Source organism: Chanos chanos, chromosome 3 (assembly GCF_902362185.1).
Source record: "Chanos chanos chromosome 3, fChaCha1.1, whole genome shotgun sequence".
Classification (NCBI taxonomy): Eukaryota; Metazoa; Chordata; class Actinopteri; order Gonorynchiformes; family Chanidae; genus Chanos; species Chanos chanos.
In genome coordinates this window covers 6,936,852-6,959,400 of record NC_044497.1, presented here as the reverse complement: position 1 = coordinate 6,959,400, position 22,549 = coordinate 6,936,852, and the positions used below count along the sequence as shown (strand labels likewise).

The following is a 22,549-nucleotide window of genomic DNA, read 5'->3' as shown; positions in this document are numbered from 1 at the left end:
CGTTTATGGCAACGAGTGAACGACAGCTAGCGAAAGAACTACAAGATCCATAGTACCAATGCAATTTACTTCCTGTTTTTGTCATGTGATTTCAGGGAGGACTTTTGTGGAGAATCGGAGGCTACTGTATTTGTACTTTTACTGCGGTTCCCATAGGAATTAGTAATCAGTTCTTCGGCCCGTATTGCTTAATTATCAATGATTAACTTAAGACCTTGGTTTCAACCAGAGGCTTCATAGTTTAGATCAATCCAACGCTTTAATCATGTCGGAAGTGGAGGAGCAGGTAAGCGGCTGTGCTGAGGGCAGTCTACACAGTAATGCAAACTATGTTCTGTCATCTGAATGATCATTTTAGATGAAAATATTTCTTCCTAAATCGTTCCAAATGTAGTTTTATATCCACGATGATGCACATGCAGTAGTGGTTGATTGTAACAAATGTCAGATAACGTTATTCTGTTTGCTAACAAAATCGTATAATTTCAGATTAGCACATGAAAACAGGCTTTTCAGCAGCGAAACATGTGATATACATGATCTCATTACGCACAGATAATGTGTGCACCGACAGCCGATTGCGGAGAAAATCGTATTTTTCTCTTGTCGCTGTGTGATTATTCTCTTATGTGCATCCTGGATTACTCTGCACCCTCTGAGAACAAGCTACGTTTAGGATGAGAAGGTTCTCTCATTAAAAAAAAAACATATAATAAGATAAGATATAACAATTTCAATAAATATCTGTCGTATTGCTGTGGCACAATACGATCAGATTGCGTAGTGTACTTTAGAGCCGAATGCTACGGTGTTTGCACTAAACATAACTGATTTATTCTAGTTGCCTAAACTACAGATTTGTTTAGTCATGAGACAAACACCGCAGTACGCCAGCCCATTGCAATACGGTCAGCTGGCAGACAGGAAGAGTTTTACGGGGCACTAAAAGCAGCAGCAATGTCAGTTCTATGGACTGACAGTTATATTATGTCTGTGACTAGTCCTATCCAGCACATGATGCTAAAACTTGAGAGGGAGCGACATACAGCAGCCCTGTCTCCATGCCCTGTATACGACATGCATGACACGTGCGTTTTCTATTCAGCGTATCCTCAAATGTTCCTTCTTTCTCTGTCAGGAGAAGAGACCAACTGAGGAGTCCACAGATGACTCCGAGGTAAGATTATGTCCTTGATTTTTATGACCGCTTTAGACGAACTGAATGTGCAGTCTGACCTTATGAGCGTGGACAAAAGTTTCAGTGCTTCAGTCTAGAATGAAAGGCTGAGGTGAAGTTTGGCCTTTCAAGCAACGTGTTTTGTTCCGACTTTACAAACCGCAAGGTTAACTAAAGTCCGGTTTTTATTTATTCATTCATTTATTTATTTATTAAACTTTTCAAATACCTCAATGAGATCTGACTATGGCGTTTGGCCTCAGCCAGTCAGTTCATGGTAATGTTCTGGTCTTTTTGACATGCTGTGTTTCCAAAAAGAACTCTATTCAGCTCTGAGTGCGAATGATAATTGCAGTGTTATCAAATAATAAAAGAGAAGCCAACATTCATCTGGAGTAAAGGGAGTGTCTTCAATAGACACTGTGCCACAGTGACAGAAAACTGACCTGAGAAAGTCACATTATCATTAACGATATGTGTGACAAAATAACCCATAAAAAATCTGTTTATGTTTATTTACTGTGTTTAATGTTTGTTTTTACTGACATTTATTTCAACTTTTTACACTGATTATTCGCACCAAAGAAGAACATTTGTTGTGAGTGGTTACAGAAAACAACGTATGATAAGTAGGCACTTTATGTAAGGTCTACATGTACAAATATAGAACTGCTTTGCAGTTAATGTTGTCATTTGTTTGAATGTATCTTAATTTTGCAGGCTTAACAACAAATGAAGTCTCAGGGTAATTTTGAATTCAGATACTAGCCTGAGTGTTGTCAGGGATTGGTGAGTTGTGATTGGCTGGTGGGGTGGGGTGGGGGGGGGGGGGGGCATATGGTACACACACTGTACATGAGTGGAAAAATTTCATTCAAAATCAGAGGAATCGTGCTTCTCATCATCATTCCTGTTTTCACAAGAGACACGTTGCTCATGTCTCATAGCTTTATTAAAACTTGTACATACTGATAATATGCATAGACCTTAACATATGCGGCGGTACATAAAAATGCAGGTACATTATCGTGTTTGCGCTGTACCTATAAGTGATATTAATGAAATGATTTTCTCTGTGCTGAGGTGAGACTCAGTGTCAAACGTGACAGGGAGTGGTCAGTGAGACGGAATGGGCTGAAAGGTGTTGTGGGTTGTTTTTACTGGTACGGTATGGGTGTAAGGTATGAGGACTGGTAAATAAAATATAGCATGTCAGGTCGCAGGCAGGATGAAATCCGACTCTTAAGCGATACAGGGAATGAAATGTCAAGAAGAACAATTCCACTTCTGCTCCTTAAAGAAAACACAATTCGCAATGAATGAATAAACAAACAAACAAATAAATAAATAAATAAAAATCTTGGCCCGGTAAATGAAACCTCTGTCTGTGGAACAGTTTCTCCTATCTCCTCTCCACACACACACACACACACACACACACATACACACACACATACAGGCACAATAACAGACAGGCACCCGCAAGCGCATGATTGTGTGCTGCTCAAGAATCGCTACAAGCCACAGTTTATTTAGTGGTTTATTGTAGCGGCCCTCTCTCTCTCTCTCTCTCTCTCTCTGTCTCCCCCGCTCACAATCCGGATCTTTCCGTGACAGGGTTTTTCGGCTGACAGACATGGTGAAGGTGGCGTGGAAATGCGCTGTAGGCTTTCAGCAGAAACCGTGGGGTCTCGGGCAGGAATCCTGTTTCCCATTCTCTCTCATGCTTCCCATGATAGCTTTCCCTCTGCCACTGGTCATTTGAAAAGCTGGTTTTTGAATGGGAAGCCTGCAGTAGTTATTGACAGAACCCCACAAGTACTAAAAGCCACTCTGAGAAAGCCTGCCATGTGAGGCTAGAGGAAGATAGAAGGCCAGAGAAGACAAGAAGCGTGTAGGGTACTGTCACTGTGATGTCATGGCTCATCGTTGACTCTAAAGAACCAGGTTCAGTCTGACATGAGTGGAGGCCTAACCCTTCAAGCCTCTGGCTACATCACAGCAAAGCAATCTGCCTAGATGTTTCTAACTAGAAGACCTGGAGGGTGATACAGAGAGAGAGAGAGAGAGAGAGAGAGAGAAAGAGAGAGAATGAGGGATGGAGAGGAGAGGGTGCGTGAGCGACAGAGGAGTGTTTTGGCTGGTCACACCATCCCTGAAAAGGGGCAATTAAAGAGAGAGCTCCCCTCATCCCTTGCTCCCCAGGGCACCAATTAGGAGCACTGGGAAGGACAGCGCAACACTCATCCACCACGTCGGCGTGGCAACGGCAAACACTAACAAGAGGCAGAAATTATGGGATATGAAACCAGAGCTATCTCTCCCCTCCAGCCCCCCTACCCCCCCACCCTCCCCCACCCCATCCCTCCCCTCCCCACTCCTCCTCCCCTCTCGGCGTAGAAAGTTTGTCTTGTTTTTTTTTTTTTTTTCCTCCTTCCCTAGCTGTAATGGCTTTGTAGACCATGACAAATGTCCAGACGTTAGAAATTTCACATCTGGTAAGAAGAGGAAATAGACAAGGGAGTTGAAGGCGGGGAGAGTAGAAAATGCTCTCAAAATGAAATGTCTGAAGCCTCTCTCTAATCCTCCCTCAACAAAAGCTTATTATTGTGTTTTTTAGTTTTTGTTTTCTCCTCGCCCCCACTATCTTCGTTTGCAAAGACGTGCGATATAAAATCAAGAAAAGGGGAGGTAAATAAAAAAACGACTTTATTTCAGCTGAGAACGGCCGCATCATCGCGCCCTGTAAAGGTGGCACTGGCGTGGATGTGGAAGCCACGTAAAGGGTCTTTCCATGGAACGTGGTGTGTGTGAAAGGATGTAGACCTGATTGTAGATGGACGATGGTCTGTTGTCACAGGATGGCGGTTCCATTTGGCGATGGTGTTTTCTGTGTCGCGGCTCCATTTCTCTCACCCCAGGCCAGGCACGTGGTCCGAGTGTGAGCGTAATCACCCTTTCCTTACTCCAGTTTTCAAAAATTTCATTTTTAAAACATTCATCTTTTGATTTTGGTTTTCTACTCTCTCTCTCTCTGGCTGTCGTCCAACCCGTGGACTGGCAAGGTGGAAGCTGAAAACGAATTCATTCAAACCTTTCTCAGGAGCAGATGTTTGGATGTTGTCTTATTGAAGTCCAAAATAATGGTCTCCATCCCCCCCCCCCCTTTTCCCCCTACCCATTTATTTCTCTCTGTCTCAGGAGGAGGACAGCGAGGAGGAGCCTAAGTTGAAGTATGAGAGACTGGCCAATGGCGTGTCGGAGATCCTGCAGAAGGACGCGGCCAGCTGCATGACTGTTCACGACAAGGTACCACCCACTGGACGCTTTCACTGCCCAGAATCCTCCTCTCAGAAATGTCACCGTGTTTGAGTGAGAAATGTGTTAATATTTAGTAAAACTGATTCAGAGGGTTTTTATTGGAGATGTGGTTAACGGGAAAGCAGGGAAATTAAGGTTATCAGGCTTTGTATTGTATTGTCCGTCGCTTAATTTGAACTTAATGGATTTCAGTTGAATTGAAACCTAGTTTCTTGGTACTGGTTTCATTTCTCATCATAGAATACATTTGTTAATTCATTTTACTATTGTTCATTAAAATAATTAATCTGAAATCCAACAAGACTCATTTAAAAGGATTTATTTTTATTCAGAAAGAACAATTTTTTGACGTCTGCACAATGAAGAAACTGGTTAACGTCTCCGTTCCATCTCTGTGTATGATACCTGTCTTTCCCCCTCTGTATTTCCACACACACACACACACACACACACACACACTCATACACATACACACACTAGTCAGCAGCCTCTGTCTTTTCCCCTTTTTTTATTTCCTTTTCTTTCTGAGATGGACATGGCTTTTTTTCTCTTTTTCTTTCTTTTATTTTTGTCTGAGGCTTGATTTTTTTTTTTTGTTTTTTTTCACCGGAGCGGTCTGTGCTGGATGGCTAATCGTCATGGCATGAACTTCACTCATGCACGGCCTCACTGGAGGAATAGTCATACCTAGTTATGTCTCCATACCTGATGTTTTATTAACCGCTATTGATTTTTCCTCTTTTTTTTTTACCCCCCCTTCCCTCTCTTTCTCTGGGGATTCTCTCTCTCTCTCTCTCTCCCTCTCTTTCTCTCTCTCCGACCTCCTCCTTTTCCACTCTTTTCTTCTCTTCTATCGCACCCAATAAAAAATAAAAAAAAGCCACGTTGTAAGAGCACAAGTCATCAAAGCGCTGAATTTCCCATGAATTTGCTCCTTTTTTTTTTTTTTTTTTTAACTCATTCGCTTTCTCCTGCCTCTTTTCTTTCTTTTCTTTTCCTTTTTTTTTTTTTAATTTTATTTGCCTAATGTAATGTTTTCATGTGTGGCTTGTGCAGCCTGAACCGTTCACACACACACACACACACACACGTGCGTACGCCCCCTCCCTCCCTCACTCCCTCGGTTTAAGTGCCCCGAATCCGAATTTCATTTGGAGCAATTCCATTTTGATAAATCCTTTTATAAGAGGCTGTGGGCCGGTGCGGCCCGGCCCGTTTTATTTATTTATTTGGACTGATTTTATTTGGGGAGGCTGTGTGGGGGTTCTGCTGGACATGCTCAGCTGTGCCTGTAAATATAAGCATTTCATTATAGACTGCACTGGAGCATGAGGCTACTCACTGCACCGCACAGGGAAATGGCAGGAGGTGTGTGTATCTGTGTGTTTGTGTATGTGTATGTGTATGTGTATGTTTGTGTGCATGTGCATGCGCGCACATTTGTGTGTGGGTTTGTGTGCACGCATACACGCACGTGTGTGTGTGTGTGTGTGTGTGTGTTAGGAATAAGTGGGTGCTGAGTTAGGGCTCGTGTGTTAATCTCTAGGTCTGTGTGATGAAGGGATATATTAGAGGGTCAGGGATGGACCTTGTGCATTTTTTAATTTTTTTGTGTTTGTGTGTGCGCATGCATGTGCGTATGTATATGTGTGTGTGCGTGTGCCTGTGTGTTTGTTTCTCTGTGCTTACATGTGTGTGTCTGTGTTTGTTTGTGTGAGTGTGTGTTTATGTGTCTGTGCACGCTTTGGGAAGGCAGTTGGACACAGTTTGACCTAATGCTGAAAAATCCCTCCAGTGGCGTAGTGTTTCTCCCGTCGTTGTTAGCATGGAGGCCTCGCAGTCCCACTAAATCTGGTTGGTGTGGATCAGGTTGGTCAGGGTGTGTCTCTGGTTCTGGCTGGTGTGGATCAGGTTGGTCAGGGTGTGTCTCTGGTTCTGGCTGGTGTGGATCAGGTTGGTCAGGGTGTGTCTCTGGTTCTGGCTGGTGTGGATCAGGTTGGTCAGGGTGTGTCTCTGGTTCTGGTTGGTGTGGATCAGGTTGGTCAGGGTGTGTCTCTGCTTCTGGTTGGAGTGGAACAGGTTGGTCAGGGTGTGTCACCGGTTCTGGTTGGTGTGGATCAGGTTGGTCAGGGTGTGTCTCTGGTTCTGGTTGGTGTGGATCAGGTTGGTCAGGGTGTGTCTCTGGTTCTGGTTGGTGTGGATCAGGTTGGTCAGGGTGTGTCTCTGGTTCTGGTTGGTGTGGATCAGGTTGGTCAGGGTGTGTCTCTGGTTCTGGTTGGTGTGGATCAGGTTGGTCAGGGTGTGTCTCTGGTTCTGGCTGGTGTGGATCAGGTTGGTCAGGGTGTGTCTCTGGTTCTGGTTGGTGTGGATCAGGTTGGTCAGGGTGTGTCTCTGGTTCTGGTTGGTGTGGATCAGGTTGGTCAGGGTGTGTCTCTGGTTCTGGTTGGTGTGGATCAGGTTGGTCAGGGTGTGTCTCTGGTTCTGGTTGGTGTGGATCAGGTTGGTCAGGGTGTGTCTCTGGTTCTGGTTGGTGTGGATCGGGTTGGTCAGGGTGTGTCTCTGGTTCTGGTTGGTGTGGATCCGGTTGGTCAGGGTGTGTCTGCTACCATGGCTTTTGTGCTGACTCTATTACTCATATAATATGAGTTATGTCAGCAGATTCAGTGCATAACCGCCCATGCTCAGCAGTCACCTATTGATCAACTCAGTGATATTTCTGTCGTACGTCGGTCATGCGATCGCGTTGTGCTATGAATGAAATTTAACTGAACTCCGAACAGGTTACATGCAGCTGTGTTCTTAGTTTTTTCATCAATATTAATTTGAATTTAGAATAACTTTGAACGTTGAATGCAAAGTTATTCTAATTTGGAGTGTCAGAAATTTCAGATCACCTGCATTTTAACACACACACACACACACACACACATATACACATAAGGGACAGCATTTTGTCAAGTGTGAGAAGGGGAATTGTGTATGATCCGTGACGCATATATTATGTTTAGAGTTTTTGATTTGTCGGAAAAACGCCATTTCACAGTGTGGCGCTCTGATAAATAGGGTTTTCTGTCCTCCAGCAATTTCACACTTTTTGCCCCGAGGGCGCAGTCCCACCCCCCCCCCCTCCACCAACCGCACCCCCCAAAACCTCCCTCCTTCCTCTCTCTCTCTCTCACTCACTCTTTTCTGCTAGACTACATCTTTAATACCTCCACCATGGCAGGCTGTAGGCTTGTTATTATGAGAGGGTTTTTTTAAGTAGCTCTGTGATTTTTTTTTTTTTTTCTTATCTAGTTTGTGTCTGTTCTGTCCCTTTTCAGTTCCTTGCTCTGGGCACCCACTTTGGGAAGGTTTTCCTGCTGGACATCCAGGGGAACGTGACACAGAAGTTTGATGTAGTAAGTTAAAAGGCCTGGACATCCACCTGAGAATATCTCTCTCAAATCCAGAGGTCAGCTGTAACCAAAGGAACACTTGAGTTTTGTTTGCTTTTTTTTTTTTTTTTTTTTTTGTTCATTTGACCTTTCGCTTCAATAAAGGTGCTGGGTTTTTTTTTCAGTTGTTTTTGTATTTTACATACACTGCTCTCTCTCTCTCTCTCTCTCTCTCTCTCTCTCTCTCCCTGTCCCACGCTAACTCTTTCTGTTTCTCACACTCTGTCTAACTTTCTAACTCGCTCTCTCTCCCTCTCCCTAACTCTCTCCGTCTTGTTGCAGAGTCCGGTGAAGATTAATCAGATCAGTTTGGATGAGAGCGGAGAGCATGTTGGCATCTGTTCAGAGGATGGGAAGGTGAGGAGAGCAGACAGTAGTGTGTCGTATGAATAAAGCTCAGTGTCTGCGACTGGCCCGAAAAAACACCAGCCCTTCTCTTCGCCCTCAAGCGCCTCACATCAACTGATAATAATGGATAAAGATTTTCGCAACGGCTGGATTTCATCTGAAGATGTTTTGCTCAAGTGTTTGTGGCTGTGCACTAATGTAGAGAGAGGGCGAAACAACCCTATTTTTATCTTTTTGACTTAAGCTATCCTCTCATTGATCTCCACCTGGCTGTTATCAGGGCGACAGCGGCTAATCGTTAGCACCCTTCGCGGCTTTTCGGCACAGATATGTGCTCTGATATCTCCGCGCCTCACGTTTTTGCCGGCCAAAAAACCGAGATCTTGTCGCGCGCGGAGCGGCAGCGCCAATTAAAATCGATGTGCCAACCTTTGTTGCTTCTCGCCGCTCGCTAATCCCGAACGCCCGCCCCACGTAACCTGTGTTTTGATCTGAGAGATATTCCAAAACCCGTCTTCGCGTTCTCGAGTCCAAGCGATCGCGAGGTGTAGCGAGAGCAGTTGTTATTTAATTAACTTTCTATTTATTGAGAACATGTCATGTGAAATGTCTACTCTTGCCTCAGCTGTTAGAACCAACAGCGCGCTGTAGATCTGACACACTTACTCCAATTTTTTTTCTGTCTCTTTCTTTTGTTGTTGTTCAGTTTTCTTTTAACCCTCTTTTTTTTTTTATTCTTTCCTCCCTGACAGACAGGAGAGCACAAATTAACAGTTATGTTAAAGTTTGTGTGGAGTCCAGTAAAGCCAGAGATTAAGAGCAGAGAGACAGATAGAGAGAAAGAGAAAGACAGAGAGTGCACAGCAGGGCAGGAGGGAATGACCTGTCCACTAATTGGGGGCCTGCCAATGAAAAACGTGCTGTCTGGTCCCTGCTTGAATAGAGCTTCCTCTATAGTTTACAGTATTGCAGTGATTACCACAGAAAATGATCTTTTCTCTCTCTCTCTCTCTCTCTTTCTTTCTCTCTCTTCAATAGGTCCAAGTTTTCGGGCTCTATACCAGAGAAGGTTTCCATGAGACTTTCGATTGCCCTATCAAGGTAAGATATCGTAGTTAAAGTCGCTTATCGTTCCCATGGTAACCTGTTGATGAGACATTGCCACCTTTGACTTTCGACTTCCTGTCAGCCCAGCCTCTCATCATCACATCCTCTCTGAAAAGTAATGAAATTTCTGGCCCCTGTTCTGGTTATAATTGTTTTCTCGGGGGCATTGGTGCCTATGATAAGTCCCAGAGAACACTGAACCCTATATAAGGAGAACCCAGGCCCAGAGGGCGGTCTTAAATAGATGGATGTCATGGTAACACAAAGAAACGGAACCATCCAAACATTCTAATGGTTAAATCCATTGAGCGGGAAGAATCCAGGGTAAAAGTTTTCGTGTGTGGGAAGTTGTAACTTAATAAGTACATTTTTTTTTTTTTTGAGCCTGACTGCGCGGACACATATACACAGTCTTAAGGCGCGGCAAAAAGAGACTAGGCCTCTCTCTCTGCCTCTGCATTGGCCCATTCTGATAGGTCTCTGTTCCGATTGGCTAACACTTCACACACTGTCCTGTCGGTCGCCTGGTGCGGTTTGGAGAATCGCTGTCTATCACTGCATTCTTATTGTACTTTATTGTACAGTGAGTTTGGTAAAATTACTTAAAAAAACAGAGTAAAGACCATCATTTCTCTGTCCTAAGGCCTGATCTAGCGTTTCTTTAGATGTTTTAAATGTATTAAACCTTTTGTCTTCTTTTCTGGGGCCCAACGTCTGAAAACTCAAATGAATGCTAATTCGTTTTGTAATTGTTAGAGTGTTATAGAGAATCATTCAGTGAAGGTGTTGCTATTCGTAATGCCTATGTGTTTACACTACAGCTTATGAAGGACCCTGTTACAGTCATGTGAAATATGACTGTGGTTTTTAAAAAAAACAAACAAACTGATGACTGTCTTTGCTACGGAAACATTATCATAGAGCTCTTCATATTCAAATCTTATTCATATTCACATCATCCACAGGTGGTTGCCCTACATCCTCAGTTCAGCAAATCAAACAACAAGCAGTTTGTGACAGGAGGCAACAAGGTGAGAAACAAAGACATTTGATTTTACAGTTCAGTTGGCTTCGAATCGCAAGTCATTTAATTGCTTTTTTTTTTTTTTTTTCCCCTTTCTTAATTAAAATGTGTTCTTATGCTCGTAAACTTTGAAGGAAGTTTAATATTTGATTCCAGCAGTCAGCCGCACACACACATTCCTCTCTGCAGCTCAAACCAAAACACACGTTTTCATCCCTCTCTCTAGTTCGTCCTCTGAGTTGGATTTGAAGTGAGTCGTTTGAATACGATTATTGCGTTCTTAGTGGAAGATGGAACGCAAGCGCGCGAAGCTTCGCTCTTACCATCGTCGTGGTTGTTGTTAGATGTAAAATGCTCTTCTTGTCTTGGCCTTACTCTGAGGTCGTGTCGGGGAGAGAGAGAGAGAGAGACTGGTCCATTTTCCTCTCCTGTGTGTTGTTCGCTAGAGAGAGAGAGAGAGAGAGAGAGCGAGTGAGAGAGGTGTTGTTATCGAACGCAACAAATAACAGTCATTACCCAGAGTGCCATGGTGTAGGTGCATGCAGAGCTCTCTGGAACCTGGAGACTAAACAGATACATACACATTTGGCCTGTACTTTAGCCTATTCACTCTGGACTGTCTATTGTTCTCTCTTCTCCTTATGCTCCCCCCCCCTCCTCCTCCTCCTCCTCTCTCTCTCTCTCTCTCTCTCTCCCTCCCTCTCTCTCTCTCTCTCTCGCTCTCTCTCTCTCCTCAAACATGTTGATCGGGTCATTTTTCTTTCGCCTTGTACGAAAGAGATCTTTTCTCACGGATTGAGAGGGGTGGGTCTCCCTTCTAACGCTGGAGTGCTTTAACAGTCAAGTTTTTTTTCAACGGACGAAAACTGAATTTGAATAAACGCTGCTTTTTTTTTTTTTTTTTTTTTGACATTTGAACAGTGAAGTAGATCGCTGCTTGAAATCTGAATTTGAATAAATGGTGCCTTTTTTGTTTTGTTTTGTTTTGTTTTGTTTTGGTCATACAGCATTTTGAGTTTTTAACGATCAAAAATATCACCGCATGAAAACTAAATTTCACTATCAGTTTTTTTTTTTTTTTTTTTTTTTTTATGCAAGCTTTGTGGTCCTAAGACATCTCCTCTTACAATGAGTCATAAACTCTAAAATAACCACATCCACTTTGAAAATGATAACTTAACAGTGAGAATCTAATTTCTTAAGTCTTGTTGACAAGGAGACAATCAAACTCCGCGAGTCCGTCTGATAGATGTTGCGTTCCGACCGCGACTTCGTGGCGAGAGTGTTTCTCTCGCCCGCGTGTTCCTCCGTCGCCGATTTCCGTCTGCTTTCCTGCCCTAGGATTCCCATAATGCAGCCCGCCATGAAAATCAATACGGCTTCGACTGAAGACACATCTTGTCAAAGGCAATTCAATTCCGTCTGTGCAGCTCTGGAGTGTCAACTCCTATAGCAGTGCTGTGATCTGTTAACATAGCCTGAGTGTGGAATCGAAGCGACATTGAACAGGCGTCTTTCTTCTTCCTCAGACAGACACAGAGAGAGAGAGAGAGAGAGAGAGAGAGAGAGAGAGAGAGAGAGAGAGAGAGAGAGAGAGAGAGAGAAAGAGAGAGAGAGAGGGAGAAAGCGAGAGAGAGAAGGAGAAAGAGGGAGAGGGTGAAGGGGACAGGGCTGTGTGTTAGGCTGAGAGACTGAGGCACCGGGAGGTGATTTTTGAACCAAGGCCGTAACCGGATCCTCGGGTTCGTCATTGGAAGTTTCATCAGTCTTGTGAGCTTTCTCATGGACTGTCTGTTTTCAGTCGAGGAACCCGAAAACAATAAGCAGCATAGTTTGAATGGTTATTGTTTAAGTTCTCGTATTATGAGCACAATACATGGAAACCTTCAGATGTTGAATTGTCCCCCTCTAAAAAAAAATTACATATTTGTATATGAATGTAAGTGATTTAAATTCTTAGTAATGTAGCCAGTTGAGGGTCTCTATTCACAGCTGCTTTTTTGTGATGCAAGGTTAGCTAACACTAAAGACTTCTAAGGCTAAGTGGACCCAGTGGCCTGTTTCAGGTTCTAGAAACTCATATAACAGGCCAGACAACTTTATAACGGCTCACGGCAACGTGTTCATGCGATTTTGGAAGATCTTTTTTTTTTTTATCATATCCACACAAAAGGACTACTTATTGCTAAACAGATTTCACCTGTATTTAGAGAGTGATTGGTGAATTGACATTGAGAATGCTGTCAAGCATGTCAAACTGGATTCGAGTGGAGCTGTCATTCATACTCTGTGTTATGCTGCCCTCTGGTGGTGGATTATGTGAAACAATTAGAGGAGTTCTAGAACTGTGTTCAGTATTTGGAATTTTAATTAATAATCATAGCTCTGATTTCAAATGTTTCCCTCCTTTCTCAAATACACATTGTGCTCTGACAGGGTACTAAATTTGACTGCGCCGTATGGTAGGCCACGGGACACAGATAACGAAACTCGTGTTGAGTCAGGCTACCTGTGTCTTCTCAGAAAACCTTGAAGACACAAATTTTGGATGTTCGGTGTTTGGGCCGCGGGTGCTAAGAGTCAGCGTGCATTAGAGTAAGAAATGATGAGAATGGTGCTGCTTACAAGAGGGGAAGCAAGCCTGGCGAGTTTTCCGGTAACTTCTGTTTATGCGGTTCTTTCATGCAGTTGCTTCTGTATGAGAGGAACTGGTTGAACCGTTGGAAGACGTCTGTTCTGCACGAGGGGGAAGGCACCATCACCAACGTGAAGTGGAGAGCCAATCTGATCGCCTGGGCCAACAACGTGGTGCGTCTGACTCGCCGAACCACGCTAAGCACTCTCACGCAGCCCTCTCATTTGATTTACTCAGTCCTATCAAATCTCTCCATTCATTACGTGTTAAGTGATGTTCGTGTGTAGGCGGCAGGTGTTTAATCTCCACAAAGGAACGAAACGGGAGATGAAAACGTGGAAAGATGCGGGTGACGTCGTGTTTTTTTGTTCAGGGGGTGAAAATTTATGACTTCAGCACTAAGCAGCGGATCACTAACGTCCTGCGGGACAACACCAGTCTCAGACCCGACATGTATCCCTGCAGCCTGTGCTGGAAAGACAACACCACACTCATCATCGGGTGGGGCAACGCAGTCAAGGTGTGTGTGAGTCTGCGTGTGTGTGTGGGTGTGTGTTTGATTTTGTCTCTTTGCGTGTGTGCAGTGCTCACGTGTGTTGAACCGGGGATCTTGTGTCGAAGTCTAATACTGAAAAGATTAGTAATACAGACTTGACATAAACCTGTTTAACGCGTGTGGGGGTGGATGTGGATCCCCTGTTGAAAAGACACTGGGTGTGAGTGGGCTGCTTGTGTATCTGTCTGTGTTTTCAGATATGTGTAGTGAAAGAGAGGGACCCTATGGAAATGAGAGATCTACCCAGTCGCTATGTGGAGATCGGTACGAGAGAGAGAGACTACTCCTGTAACACACACACACACACACACACACACACACACACACACGCACTGTGTTCGTATGGCATTGACTATGTGTAGTAGGTGACTGAGATGTGTCTTAACGGTAGTGAAGGACTGGTTTTCTGCTGATCTGTCTCTCCTCTGCAGTGTCTGCGTTTGAAACCGAGTTCTTCATCAGCGGACTGGCCCCGCTGGCTGACCAGCTGGTGACGCTGTACTACGTTAAAGAAAACTCTGAGCAAATGGTACAGCCCTTTAACCCTCACTGCTACACGTCCGGCCCAGAGAATGTAAACTGATTTGGTTGACTGATTGACCAACATAGATTAGCACATTAGTGCTTACGGTATATTTGCTCTGTGTCTCTGTGTGTGTGTGTGTCTGTGTGTCTGTGTGTGTCTGTGTGTGTGTACGTGTGTCTGTGTGTCTGTGTCTGTCTGTGTGTGTGTCTGTCTATGTGTGTGTGTGTGTGCGTGTGTGTGTGCGCGCGTGTGCGTACGCGCATGCATGTGTGTCTTTGTGTGTGTGTCTGTGTGTGTGTGTCTGTGTCTGTGTGTCTGTGTCTGTCTGTGTGTGTGTGTCTGTGTGTGTGTCTGTGTGTCTGTCTGTGTGTGTGTCTGTGTCTGTCTGTGTGTGTGTGCGCGCGCGTGTGCGTACGCGCATGCATGTGTGTGTGTGTGTGTCTGTGTGTGTGTGTGTGTCTGTGTCTGTCTGTGTGTGTGTGTGTGTGTGTGCGCGTGTGCGTACGCGCATGCATGTGTGTCTGTGTCTGTGTGTGTGTGTGTGTGTGTGTGTGTGTGTCTGTGTGTGTGTGTGTGTGTGTGTGTGTGTGTGTGTGTGCGCGCGCGCGCGCATGCTCAGGAGGAAGAGTTCAGGGCACGTCCCCGTCTGGACATTATTCAGCCGTTACCGGAGAGCTGTGAGGAGATCTCCTCTGACGCGCTGACTGTCCGCCACTACCAGGAGAATGAGTGCAGAGACTACAGACTGGGTGAGGATGGATGGATGGATAGATGGAGGGAGTTGATTGTGCTCTGGCTTTCCCACATATAATATATTTTATATCTTGGTTTTGAATTGTATGTAGGAATGTGTTTACCAGCTGTTGTGAGAAGAAAGACTTTTCCATAATGTAGCATTTGGCTGAGACAGTGGTAGTGATGATGTCATGAATTCCTGTGTTCCTGGTTTTGTGTAGGACAGACCGTATCTTACAAAACTCTCAGTCAGTGTTTTTCCTCACGAACCCCACTGAACATATTTCAACTATTGGCAATAACTCACCGTTTAAACTTTCTTTCTCTCCTGTGAAACCAGTCAAACTCTCTTTCTCTCCTGTTAAACCAGTCAAACTTTCTTTCTCTCCTGTTATCAGAACATGCTGAAGGAGAGTCCCTGTTCTACATTATCAGTCCCAAAGACATTGTCCTTGCCAAAGAGAGAGATCAGGATGATCACATCGACTGGCTGCTAGACAAGAAGAAATATGAGGTATGTGTGTGTGTGTGTCTGTGTGTGTGTGTGAGAGACTACTCTCTGGCTCCTTAGCTGCAGTAATAAACATGTGTATTTGTCCTGATTCTGAAGTTGCATCGTAATGATTTTGTAATAAGGTTTGAAGCGAACTTGCGTGGACGTGAAGTTCTGTTGAAATCTTGTTTATTTCTGTCAGAGAATCAGAGAGACTATTTCAAAGCCCTTGTCAGTTTTGGTCAGAATGGCAACATCAGGCCTGTAGAAGCAGAGTTGAATGTGAATAATAATAATAATAATAATAAAAAAAAGGATAACCATATTTCCTCTTTTGCAGGAGGCCCTGATGGCAGCAGAGATCAGCCACAAAAACATTAAAAGACATGACGTTCAGGTAGAGGCTTTTAACCACACGAGGTTGAGTCGTGTGACGATCGAGATTATCGGAAAGTGTTTTACAACCTTAAACCTTTTTAGACTCTCAAGAGTGTCGTCAGATGAAAAGAGCGTGTCGTCTTCTTGTCCTGCAGAAAATCGGGATGTCGTACATTAATCACCTGGTGGAGAAAGGAGACTACGACACCGCGGCCAGGTACCCGCGTAGCGCGGCCCTTTGTCGCTTTCAGTAGTGGTGTTTCATCTTGATTCAACCAACCTGAAATAGCGTTGATCTTTACAAAGGTGAACCCATCACTCTCAGTTCCTCTGTTGCTTTCTTTCTGTTTTAGGAAGTGTCAGAAAGTGTTGGGGAAGAACATGGACCTCTGGGAAAATGAAGTCTACAGATTTAAAACCATCGGACAGTTGAAGGTAGGCGACTGTTTTTAGAACTTCCCAGAGGTCAACACACTGCCATCTTTATTTTGTCAACTTCAATTTATCTTTTCTTTTTTTTTTTGTCCTGCGGCATCACAGAATAATGCTACTGATGTATGTCATCTCCTTCTCTCTCTCTCTCTCTCTCTCTCTCTCTCTCCCTCTCCCTCTCCCTCTCTCTCTCTCTCTCTCTCTCCCTCTCCCTCTCCCTCTCTCTCTCTCTCTCTCTCTCTCCCTCTCTCTCTCTCTCTCTCTCTCTCCCTCTCCCTCCCTCCCCCTCTCTCTCTCTCTCTCTCTCTCTCTCTCCCTCTCCCTCCCTCTCTCTCTCTCTCTCTCCCTCTAGGCCATTAGTCAGTATTTACCTAGAGGAGACCTGCGTCTCCGGCCAGCCATTTACGAGATGATCCTGCACGAGTTTCTGAAGACGGATTATGAAGTGAGTGCGTGTGATTTATGAAGGTGTCGGCGTAATGTTCTGTTAATACCGTATGTTCAGGGGAACTCATCTTTTTGTTCTCTCCCTTATAGGTGTACTCACTTCATTCATATTACGCCTCATTTATAACGGTCGTGTTGATCACGACTTCTGCTCAGTAGAGGTGCTGTGTATTTGTAAAAAAAAAAAAATTACTGGAGCTCCACTCTCGAGGTAATAATGAACGCTGTATAGTGCATTGAAAATCTGTCTTTAACGCCATTGGCTGTCGATGTTTTACCCCTCTCAGGGTTTCGCCACGCTCATTAGGGAGTGGCCCGGAGAACTTTACAACAACATGACTATTGTTCAGGCAGTGGACAGCCACCTAAAGAAGGACCCGAAAAACAGCACGCTGTTGACCATCCTGGCTGAACTGTGAGTGACTTGGGATGATGTCACTTCCTGTGATGCGAAGATACCTTCTTACCACATGATGTATTTGTAAAAATGAATTATAGTGTCTATCATTGTGTCAGTAGGTAAAAGTGTAAGGTGTGCGTGTAGATGGTGGTATCTATTTTGTGTGATGCTTTCTTTGCGATTCCTCATAGATACACGTATGATCAGCGGTATGACCGAGCACTGGAGATCTACCTGAAACTCCGACACAAAGACGTCTATCAGCTCATCCACAAACACAACCTCTTCAGCTCCATCGAGGACAAAATCGTCCTCCTCATGGACTTCGACACAGAGGTTAGAAACAAACCCGTAAACAAATCAAATGAGTCTTTCTTAGATACATAGAAAAACATGTCAGAGTTGCTCTCACTCTAGGTTTGAGCTATCTCGTGTTTTAGGAAGATTCAGCGCGGTGTTGGAACAGCCTTTGAGATTTTTACACCTTGACTTAAAGATCTTGACATCTCAAACAATCAGAGACACTGGATTTTCAAACATTGTGTCATGTTTCAAAGGAAGATGGATGATCAAAATGCCAGGCAGGTTCATCTGAAGTTTATTTTTCTCAATTTTCCCTCCATTTTCAGAAAGCTGTGGACATGCTTCTGGATAACGAAGATAAAATATCGGTAAGCTCTTCCGCATGGCCTCAGTCTCATCATTAAAAACGCTCTATCACTCTGTTTTTCCTTTTGTTTTTTTTTTTAACAATTCTTTCTGTGTTTTCTCTTTCAGACAGACAGAGTGGTGGAGGAACTGAAAGACAGACCAGAGCTTTTACATGTGGTAAAGCCCAGATGAACTTTTAAACACTCTTTAACATTTAAAAATAAAAAAAATTAAATTAAACTTTCAAAGATACACCTACTTTTTGATGTCAACATATTTGGTTTCTGCTTGTTCTGGATATGTTGGAAAGGTTTAGAACTGAACCGTGCAAAGGTATCAGTAACTTGACCCAAGGAAATTTCTGGAACCTCTGCCTTGCTATTTTTTCCACACTTTTTTGTATGTGAGGCATGAGCTACGCAAGTGAAACCCAACCTTGGTTTGGTCAGTCACGGTCATTGGTCCGGCTGTTGTAACAATGGTAGTAAGTATTTTGTCTGTGTGTTTTGCTTTGTTTACAGTACTTGCATAAGCTCTTCAAGAGAGACCACCACAAGGGTCAGAAGTACCATGAGAGACAGATCAGTTTGTACGCAGAGTACGACAGACCCAACCTGTTACCTTTTCTCCGAGACAGCACCCACTGTCCACTGGAGAAGGTAGGACTGCGTTTACATACCACTGATCCTAGACCTGTCACTGTACATGGTCTTGACTCTGCATCTCTAACTGTGGAGAAGCTATGATTCTGAATCCCCTACGCTGGTGACACAACGACTCTAAATGACTCACGCTGGAAAGGAAATTACTCAAATGTTCCAACGCTCAAGACCATATGACTTAACATTTTCAATAATGTAGAGTCAGATCTCGACTTGACTAAATATAAAATAATAGAGGCATTACTCACAACTTGAAAAAAATGATATAAAAAAAAATGTAAAAAAAAATTACTAATCAATGTTGGCTCCTAAAAAGGTTAAATGGATTTTACAAAGATGAGTAATGACTCTTATTTTATATCTTTAACAAACGGGCTGTGTCAGTGGAGAACATCTTTATGCATCGTAATATGATCGTAGATTATACTGATCCCACTCAGATCTGCTTTCTGACATGCCATGGTTGATCTGTGGTTAATCTGGTTTCTGACATGCTTTGTTTGATCTGTGGTTAATCTGGTTTCTGACATGCTGTGGTTAATCTGGTTTCTGGCATGCTGCGGTTAATCTGGTTTCTGACGTGCGGTGGTCGATCTGGTTTCTGACATGCTGTGGTTAATCTGGTTTCTGACATGCTGTGATTAATCTGGTTTCTGGCATGCTGTGATTAATCTGGTTTCTGACATGCTGTGGTTAATCTGGTTTCTGACATGCTCTGGTTGATCTGTGGTTGATCTGGTTTCTGACATGCTGTGGTTGATCTGGTTTCTGACATGCTGTGGTTGATCTGGTTTCTGACATGCTGTGGTTGATCTGGTTTCTGACATGCTGTGGTTGATCTGGTTTCTGACATGCGGTGGTTAATCTGGTTTCTGACATGCGGTGGTTAATCTGGTTTCTGACATGCTGTGGTTGATCTGGTTTCTGACATGCTGTGATTAATCTGGTTTCTGACAGGCTGTGTTTGATCTGTGGTTTATCTGGTTTCTGACATGCTGTGGTTAATCTGGTTTCTGGCATGCTGTGGTTGATCTGGTTTCTGACATGCTGTGGTTAATCTGGTTTCTGGCATGCTGTGGTTGATCTGGTTTCTGACATGCTGTGGTTAATCTGGTTTCTGACATGCTGTGGTTAATCTGGTTTCTGGCATGCTGCGGTTAATCTGGTTTCTGACATGCTGTGGTTGATCTCTGGCAGGCTCTGGAGATTTGCCAACAGAGGAACTTTGTGGAGGAGACGGTCTTCCTCCTGAGTGAGTACAACCTGTCATTCTTGAACATCCCAATTAAAAGAGCCACGCAATCTCAGCTCTGCTACAAAAACAGAGAAAAAAGTAACTTCCATGTCATTTATTTATGCATTTAGTGAACAGACTGGAAGTCAATGGTGTATATATATTTATACATATACATACTTACAACATTAAGATTGTAACACGATGTCAGAATGTAACATGATGGTCATACAGTTTTAAGAATGTAACATGATGTCAGAGTTAATATATATTTTTAAAAAAGTCAGTCATAATCCTCTCTTTAACTCTGACATTATTATGTTACACTCTTAAAGCTGTATGACATAGACATAAAGCAGAAACCCAACTCTGGTCATGATGCCACAGTTAAAGTAAGGAGAATACGAACAAGCAAATTAACTGGGATTCTGGAGAAACTCAAGTGGACACAAGTTCCTTGTTTTTTTGTTGGTTTTTTTTGTCTTTCACTCCCCACTCATCTGTGGTCACACATGGTGAGGAAATTACATAGTTTTTGAATATTGTCATGCAGTAAAACACCATACGGGTTAAGTCAGCGTAACGTAGCTCGTTGTGTGTAAGGACGACCTGAGAGTGTCATTCTCCACAACTAAGATGGCGGCAGTGGAAGAGACAGAAATGTAAGAGTTCTCTAAGCCATAAGAATTCGGGACAGAGATGGCCTAAAGAGGCAGAAGGACGAGGTTAATGACCTCATGTCCCCGCTCACGCTCAGGTCGCATGGGAAACTGCAGACAGGCCCTGAAGATGATCATGGAGGAGCTTGAGGACGTTGATAAGGCCATCGAGTTTGCCAAGGAACAGGACGACGCTGAACTCTGGGAAGATCTCATCTCCTACTCCATAGACAAACCCCGTAAGACCTCCCGCTACTTACCAATCATCCTGAAACCACTTTTTCTTTTTTGTTTCTGTCCGTTCCTTGATATTAATGTCATTTAAAAGTTGTCATGTTGTTGATAATGCTGTTAAACATATTAAGGTTTTTGTTTTTTTATTAAACCTGAGCATGATTAAAATGAATCTCTGTTGTTTTGTTGTTCAGAATGTACATATATTTTCTGTCTTTTTTTTTTGTTTGTTTTTATAGCTTTCATCACAGGACTGCTGAATAACATTGGAACTCATGTGGATCCCATCATTCTAATCCACCGCATTAAAGAGGGCATGGAAATCCCCAACCTCAGAGACTCTCTGGTCAAAATCCTACAGGACTACAATTTACAGGTTCATAATCACGCCCAATGTCCTTCAGAGCCACAGCTAACGGTGGAGAGCGTCTGCGTTGCAGCAGCAGAATTATAACCTGCCATTTAGCGTAATGTTTAGAACCCAAGAAAACTACAGTTCGGTTTTAATGAACAGTATACAGAGAAAAGACAGAAGGTGTTGAATGGAGATGTTTCCTGTGGTATCCTCATCATGTGCCGTGTCTTAGATCTTGCTGCGTGAAGGCTGTAAGAAGATCCTGGTGGCAGACTCCCTTTCTCTCCTCCAAAAAATGCACAGGACCCAAATGAGGGGGGTCAGGGTTGATGGTAAGCGGCCATTTACTAATTAACACCATGTATAGATTTTATCTGTATTTCTTAAACCATCTTCCTAGTTTTGGTCATTTATTCACAATGATGGCCTCACACCTTGGATTACCATAACCACACTCCTTGTCCCCTGAATTCCACTGATGTATTTATGTATATTTATTTATTCATTTTCAGAGGAAAACATCTGCGAATCGTGCCACACGGCGATATTACCTTCAGGTACGATCTCTTTTGATGAGGCAGTTTTCATTTCAGACAAATTAATACTGACAACTCCGTTTGGTCGTCGTCGCCGAGGTGGTATTTTCGGAAAGGCGCGAAGCGCAGCATGACGTGAACCGTAACCTTTGATTTGCTGTCGGTGAGATCGCGTTGAGGGCTTTTTTTTTTTTTTTTCTTCAGAGGACACTGACTAAAACCTGTTTTTTGTTGGAGTGTGATATCTCAAGCCAAACGTGTCCTGTTTGCTGCTGTCTGTGCTGGTGTGTCAGAATAGCTTGTAGTTCACTGCGGAGCACGGTGATGATGAGGATAAGTTAGTGACTGGTGTGTGTGTGTGTGTGACTGTGTTTGTTCTGTTTCAGACACAGCCCAGCAGTTCAGTGTCGTAGTTTTCCACTGTCGACACATGTTCCACAGGGAATGCCTGCCTTCTCCGGGAACAGTAAGATCTAGTCACATCTCCTGATTTGTTTGTTCTGTTACGAGCACGTGCCTGGTGTACGCAGACCAAGCATGTGAACGTGACCAGTGCTGATTTATTTCTCAAACGCAAACTCCGAGCCCTCGTTCTCACAGCATTCGTTTTAGAGACATGTGAACAGCCTCAGCAAAACTGGTTCCAGTCCAACTACCCCTTTCCCTGTCGATGTTTCATAGATCTAAATTAAATGTGTAACATCTCCTTTTCTCTTGGTAACTTTCCACCCTGACCAGATTAACTTCCCCTTACGTATTCCTCCTGTTTGCAGATCCCGGGCGCCCAGTTCTGTAATATTTGCAGCGCCAAGAGGAGAGGACCGGGTAGCGGATTCCCAGAGATCAAGAAGTAGAAACTGGACCCTGTTCTGCTTGACACTGGAGCACTATTTTAAAAAAAGGCTTATGTTGAAACATGGAATAGCTACATTCGACGCATTACTTTGCACGTTGTCACAATGAGCATGCTGATGGGATAAACAGAAAGTCTCCTTGCTAACGAGAAGACCGAACTAACTCGATCGAATTAAGACTGTACTAATATTTCCTATTTATACCTGTACGTTGTTTTTGATTTTGTCTCCATTTTGCGTTTATAAAACAGAATTCGCCGGCTAAGTTGCAAATAAATGTTCCCAGATACCCGTGTGTTTTGTGTCATCTCTGAATGGACCAGCCGTGGTTACCGTCTCCTTTTCTGA

At 43.6% G+C, this 22,549-nt stretch overlaps 1 protein-coding gene across 1 annotated transcript; it reads left to right on the top strand.

The window, feature by feature from the left end:
* Positions 1-221: 221 nt before the first annotated feature.
* On the top strand, positions 222-22,466 carry vps41 (VPS41 subunit of HOPS complex). The gene is made up of 29 exons (XM_030768523.1): positions 222-286; positions 1,139-1,177; positions 4,379-4,486; positions 7,822-7,899; positions 8,218-8,292; positions 9,322-9,384; positions 10,356-10,421; positions 13,103-13,222; positions 13,423-13,569; positions 13,803-13,869; positions 14,037-14,134; positions 14,751-14,880; positions 15,265-15,380; positions 15,700-15,756; positions 15,893-15,954; positions 16,091-16,172; positions 16,522-16,614; positions 16,904-17,031; positions 17,208-17,352; positions 17,646-17,687; positions 17,794-17,844; positions 18,189-18,326; positions 19,527-19,581; positions 20,321-20,461; positions 20,696-20,832; positions 21,044-21,143; positions 21,324-21,368; positions 21,734-21,813; positions 22,121-22,466. The coding sequence occupies exons 1-29, from the start codon at positions 266-268 to the stop codon at positions 22,199-22,201; spliced, it is 2,565 nt and encodes an 854-aa protein (XP_030624383.1). The 5' UTR covers positions 222-265; the 3' UTR covers positions 22,202-22,466.
* Positions 22,467-22,549: the final 83 nt, after the last annotated feature.